At 39.7% G+C, this 6,851-nt stretch overlaps 1 protein-coding gene across 1 annotated transcript in view; it reads right to left on the reverse strand.

Annotated features, from left to right (window-relative positions):
• CLCA1 (chloride channel accessory 1) overlaps positions 1–1,802 on the reverse strand; it is a 28,046-nt gene extending 26,244 nt beyond the window's left edge. The window contains 1 exon segment of the mRNA NM_001081799.2: positions 1,606–1,802. Within this exon segment, the coding sequence (NP_001075268.1) occupies positions 1,606–1,767 (162 nt within the window). The 5' untranslated portion in view covers positions 1,768–1,802.
• Between the last annotated feature and the right edge of the window lie 5,049 nt (positions 1,803–6,851).

The following is a 6,851-nucleotide window of genomic DNA, read 5'->3' on the forward strand; positions in this document are numbered from 1 at the left end:
AGCTCTAAAGCACCATATAAATACAAATTGGCATTGTCATTAGAGATAAGGCATCTCTCTTCTCCTTCTGATATGTTCCTGAGCCCCACTGACTGTCTAGCCAGAGACAGAAACTTGCTGGCCACATTTTTCTCCCACATTTTCCGTGTCTGTTGCTCCAAGTGGCTCCTTCATTTTTGCTGATGCCATTTCTAAGTTTAGAAGCAATCAAAAACTCACCCAACGTTTCTGATTGTTAAGAAATTTCAAAAAGTATGAATTTTCCTTTTACCGATGGCAGTAATATCTGACAGTCTTCGAGTTAAACGATTAAACTTTCCCTCACCCCGCGACTACTGCAATTCTCCACCGCTAACCTCCTCTTGGTGGCTTCTCTCCAAACTGCATTTTTCTGGGTTTGCTCCTGCTCAGAGCAAGGAACCTTTGGGGCAACCCTTGGGGGTCCTTGCAGTCTTAACTTCCAAGTTCACACTTGGAAATTTTGCCCAGAAACAAGGCACAGTCCCTTCGGCTTGGTTAGGATGGATGAGCCCTTTCCATCTAGAAGGATTAAAAGGGGGACTGATGACTGATTTCTGTGCCCACCATTTACTGAGCTCTTACTGTGTACCAGGCTCTGTGCGCGCATTTTTATAGTCTTTTTTTAAATTTTTGAGATAATTTTAGACTTACAGAAGATCTACAGAAATTGTACTGAATTCCCATATATCCTTCACCCAGCTTCCTGTATATGCGTGCACTATTAAATTTAATCCTCACAAAATCCTACGAGGAAGGTACTTATGTTTACCCCCATTTTACAGACAGTACTTTTGCTTATTACACGATACTGCCTCTGACATGCTACTGATCAGTGATAGTCTACTGATATGCTACAGTCAGACCCCAGGGTGTCTTTTATAAGGCATCTACCTCTTATTCTTAACTGTTCAGTGTTGTACACGACCTCTCTAATCCCTCCACCTTACAACAGTTAGACACCCCTGCCAGGACAGGAAGAGCCTTCTTCCCTGGATTTCCTTCCCCCATAGAAGAAGTAACAAACGAGATGAGGCCGCTCAGTAGCCCTGAGAGGATCCTTGCATTAGGGCTGGTCAAATGCAGGGTTTCTTCCCACTGGAAGGGTCAGGGTTATTATTAAGTCGCAGATATTATCCTTGGCTTCTTTATTAGGATCACAGAGAAGGGGGTTACAATTAGGAGAATAAAAGGAGAATTTGATATGAGCCAACGGTAAAACCAGGCAAAGGAGGGTATCCTCTGCCCATCTCACAATATCTGGCAAATGTTGTAGGCTCTGCCTTAGTGCTGAACAAAATAATTTTCAGTGAAATCATCCACAGCCAATAAATGTAGACATCATTTTAAGTGCCAACCATGTATCAAACTCTAAGTTACATACATTGCCTTTATTTTCTCTTCTCTCAAAGACTCCTAATGGTCAAGTATTATTAACATTTTATAGCTGAAGAAACAGACTCAGACATGAAAATAACTCACCAGTGTCACACAGCTGGAGTTAGAGAACTCATGTTCACTGTATCATAACGTTATGCTTAATTTTTTTTTTTTTTAAATCATGGGTAACTGCCATTTTGAACTTACCTTTATTTGTTGAATGAGTGTTTCATCTTCTGGCACATTAGGGTCAATTGCAATGACAATGCCTTCATAACCATTATTGTTCAGATGAATGAGTGAATTGCTCAGGGCCCCTTCCAGAAGGTGAAGGACCAAGATGAAAACAGAACTCTTAAATGACCCCATTGCTTGGATTTCTCTCCTTGGAAAACGTTGGTTTTGGAGGCATCCTTCTATACCCCTATTTATATGAATTTATTGGCATACGTTCTTCCAAGTTATCAGAGGTAGTTTATCAAAGGACTTTAACCTCTTAGCCAAAATTGTTTCACTATTGTGTTTATCTCCGATATGAGGAATGATAGCTTAGTCTCAAATTCTGTGTACTTTTAAATATTCCATTTTAAACGGATCATTTACTTTGACTTCACCTGTGCCAGAATGAGGGTGGGGAGCCCACATCCGGTTCCTTGGAAGGACTCACAGGTGATAAGCAGCTTGGCTATGGAAAGATGTTTGCTTCTTACAAATGTTTGCCCATCCTGGGACACTGACTTGCCCAATGCCACCTCCAGCCCCCACCTGCCCAGTGGAGGCCTGATTGTTCTGCATATTCAGTAAGCATTCGTCAAGTGTAAACCATATCCAGTTATCCCTCATGGTGGTCTTTGTTTTTATCCTCGTTGATGTTGACATTACCTCAGCACCTCTGGTGCGCCCCTTAGACAATCCACTTGCACCAAAAGCATTAGCAAGCAACATAGAGTGGAAGTACTCAATTATAAAGCAGTTGTCCAGATGATCCAAATATGCTTTTATATGAAGATAATTTATTCAATGCTTACTGACTAAATGTATGCATTTATTGTACATGTGACATAAAAAATTTAGATTCTAAAATATCTCAGACCCCCAACTATATGTATCTTTCCTGGGTTCCCTAGAAAACAGAGCCATGAGAGTGAGGAAAGGGGGGAATGAGTCAGGGATGGCTGGGAAGTAGTGAAAGGTGAAGTGTTACTAAGCTGGCCACTGTGGAACAATGAAGAGAACCAGTAAGCCACCCTGCAGGTGCACCTGCCCTGCCACCCAGGATGTCTCCTAATGGGTTGCAAAGAAACCATGCCTTGGAACAGTCCATTGGAGGGAGGAAGGGAAAATGTTTGGCTCCTTCTCATCTCCTATAGGTGATCAACTCCACTGAACTTCCTGGCTGTGTCAACGAGCTCCTTCAGCAGTTGCTTGGAAAGAGGGATACCATGCCCTATGTATGTATGAGGTGTATGAGGAGCTAAGGCTGCCAAGCGGTCTGCTTGACCTCTGGCAGTGGAACCACTTGGCCCTGCAAGGAGTGGGTAGTGACTGAGGAGGAGCAATTGACCGAGGGTCCAGTAGACTGGTGGGACTAAGAAAATCTAAGGAAGTCAATAAGATGAGTCCAATACAATTAACCCCTTGAACTGCTCACATCCACTCATGTTCTTTCACACTATCTAGCTCCAATATTATAATGTAGAGTTTGCATTTTTTTGTGAGCACACACTCTCTCCCTTTTTCCCTGAGAGAAAGTACAAGTCCAATCATTCATAGAATCTCCTTCGAAGTGGTGGTCAATTGCAATCTCCTAAAATACTTAAAGCAAGAGAGTTGTTGAAATAAATTACAGTGTCTGCTGCTAGAGCTCAAGGCAAATAGATATTTCTTATCTCCTTCCTTCATCACCAATCTCCCTTACTTTTAGCCAGTATTTTGGCTCATCTGTGGTGTTTGTTTGCCTGTCGGTGTAACCCAACCCTTTGTTCCTGAGGGGTCTGAGCCCTTAGCTGCCCTGCCCTTGTTGGTTTGTGGCTGCTGCATTTGCCTATGACGGGAGTCATCTGGCGTGAGGGACCCAGTTTAGGCGCCTCCCCAGAATTGCTTGGCATTCCCAGCTGGCTGGGCCTTGGCTGCTTGCTCAATGGAGTCCATACTGCTGCCACAGTTGCCTCATCTCCTAACACCACCGGCTTTTCTCTGCTTTCCCAGGGAGAGGGCCCAGTTTAGCATGGCCTCCACTGGGCTGGAGTGGCAGTTCCACTCTGTCTGGTGCCCAAGTCCAGCCTAAACAGATTCACAGAGGCTTTGGCTCACATAAAGCATTGCCCTGTGGCAGCTGGGGTCTGGCTTTGTCAGAGGCAGCCTAGATGGGCCAGATGACACAACCCAGAGCTTCAGGTAGTTAATACCCTGAGAGACAAGCTTTCACCAAAGGTGTAAGGTATTTCCAGCAGGGTACGTAGGATAAGTCTCTTTTGTGCTTCCTTCTAGTCAAAAACCCCCAAATGGTAATTGCTATTCTGACCTCCATTGCACGTAGATTAATTTTACCTATTTTTGAACTTCATATAAACAAAAATATACAGTACAGTGTCTGTCTGGCTACTTTCACGTAACATTTTCTGCATGAAATTCAGCCATGCATATGCATATATGAAATTCAGCCATGCATATATATGCATATAAAGTAATATGTTCTTTTTCTATTGCATTCCATTGTAAGAATATACCACGATTTACTTACCAACTGCTGTTGATGAACACTTGGATTATTTCCTGTTTGGGACTGTTGTAAATAAAACTTCCATAGACATAAGCACTCGTTTCGGTTGCATCTATACCAAGAATGGAACTGCTACATCACAGGATATACATAGGCATAGCTTTAGTTGATCTTCCAAACACTTCTCAAAGTGGTTGTACCTGTAGCTCCACATTTCTGCCAGTACTGGGTACTGTCAGTCTTTATAATTTTAGCTACTCTGGTGGGAACGTAATCACACTGTACTGTGGTTTTCATTTGCGTGTTCCCTGATGACTAATGTTGTTAAGCACCTTTTCATATCCTTTTGGTCATTTGGATATCCTCTGTTGTGAAGGGCCTGTTCAAGTCTTTTTGCCCAATTTTTGATTACATTGTCTTTTTCTTATTAGTTTATAGGAGTTCTTTAAATGTTCTGGGTGTTGAGTGCTTTGTTGGATATACATATTGCAAATATCTTTTTCCAATTTGTGGCTTACCTTAATGGTTCCCTTAGATGAACAGAGGTTCCTAATTTTATTGGAGTCCAATTTAATCTTTTCTTTTATGGGTAATATTTTTGGGTCATATTTAAGATGGCTTTTCCAAGTTCATGAAAATATTATACAATATTCTTTTCTAAAAGCCTTATTGCTTTACATTTCACATTTAGCTCTGTGATCTATCTCAAATTATTTTTTTGTGTAGAGTGTGTGGTGAGATTCAATATTTTTGTTTTGTTTTCTTTTATGGATAGCCAATAGCCCAGACCATTTATTAAAAGGACCATACTGTCCCCCACTGAATTGCAGTTGTGCTTTTGTTGTGAATGAGGTGACTGCAAATGTGCAGGTCTGTTTCTGGATTCTCTTTTCTGTTCCACTGGTCTATATGACTACCCTAACCTCAGGAGCATATTGTCTTAACTACTGCTGTGTTGTAAGTCTTGATATCTGATAGTATAAACGTTCCAGATTTGTTTTTCTTCAAGATCATTTCGGTTAAGTCCTTTGCATTTCAATATAAAATTTAGGATGAGTTTGTCAATTCCACCAAAAAAAATCTGCTGAGTTTTATAAGATTGCATTGAATTTATATATCAGTTTTGGGAAAATTGGCATTTTTATAATATCAAGTATTTCAATTCATGGACATGGCATATCTCTTCATTTTAAGTTTTATTTAATTGATTTCAACCATGTTTTATAGTTTTCAGGGCAGAGGGCTTGTGCATTTTTCACTAGATTTACTTCTAGGTTTTTTGGGGGGTGCTATTGTAAATGGTATTTTTATAAATTTTCATTTTCTAATTGTTTAGTGCTGGTATATGGAAATATAATAGATTTTTGTGTTTTGACCTTATATTTAATAAGTTTCCTAAAAATTCCAGCAAGGTTTTATAGAAACTGACAAGTTTATTCTAAACTATGTATGGAAATACATCTATATCTAGAATAGCCAAATACTCTTGAAAAAGCAAAGTTAGAGAGCTTATTACTTGATTTAGTGATTTACTATAAAGCTACAATAATTAAGATGTGTGGTATTGATGTAAGGATAGATAAATAGATCAATGGAATAGAATATAGGTCCAAAATAGACCTGCACATATATAGTCAATAGATTTTCTACAAAGGTATGTGTAAAATAATGGCAGAGGGCAGCTCAATGCATAGAAGAGAGCTCTTTTCAATAAATGATATTGGAACAACCAGACATATGTTTTGGAAAATAATTTTACTCCTACCTTATAAAAATGTGATCTCGTGATGGGTCATAAATATAAATATTAGTTAAGGTATACACTTCTGGAAAAAATGCAAGATAATATCTTCACAACTATAGTGTATAAAAATTTCTTAGAACAGAGAAAACACTAAGGATAGAAAAAGATGTAATTTATATAATTTATAATTTCTTTATCATATTTACAGTAGTTATTGTAAACTCATTGTCTGCTAATTCCAAGTCTGGATCATTTTGGATTTTCTTTTATGGACAGATTTTTATTCTTATTAATTAAAGGACACAATTCCTACCTGTTGACATTTCTAGTAATTTTTTTTATTATATACTGGATGAAATGTTGCAGAGACTCTGTATTATGTTATCCTCCTTTGAGTTATGTTCCAGCAGGAGTTGAATTATTGGTGCATCATCTTGATTCTATGGACACTTGGTTTTAGGCTTTGTCAGAGCAGATCCATTTCAGTTTAGCCCTTGTTTCTAGAGAATAACTCTTAGTCCGGGGACATGGTCCTTACCCCGACTGTGACCCTTCTAGAGTTTCACTGGAAACACAAGGTGCTTACCAAGCCCCTGTAACTTGGGTGGGGTTGAACCTTAAACTTTTTCTTTCCAGAACTGGCAGTTGCTGAAATCTCTGTTCTGCTCTTTTAGCCTCCAAGCTTTTGTTTTCTATTAGATTCCTTTGCAGCTTAAGACTCACCCCAAAATTGAAAGGATGAAGATACTTTGTGGTTCTTTCTAGGGTTTTCTTTCTCAATTTCCAACTGCTTTGGCACCTCCAAACTCTTACTTCCGGCTTGTCAATCCAGTAAGACTGCTGCTTTCTGCCTGGGTTCTCTCGGGATGTCCTGAGCAAACTGGGAATGCCTTCCAGGGGAAAAGCTGGCTCAATGTGGATCTCACCTAGATTGCTTCCTTTCTTTTAAGGGTCACATCTCCTCCAGTTTCTACCTGCTTTGTCAGT

This window comes from Equus caballus, chromosome 5, assembly GCF_041296265.1.
Source record: "Equus caballus isolate H_3958 breed thoroughbred chromosome 5, TB-T2T, whole genome shotgun sequence".
Taxonomy (NCBI): domain Eukaryota; kingdom Metazoa; phylum Chordata; class Mammalia; order Perissodactyla; family Equidae; genus Equus; species Equus caballus.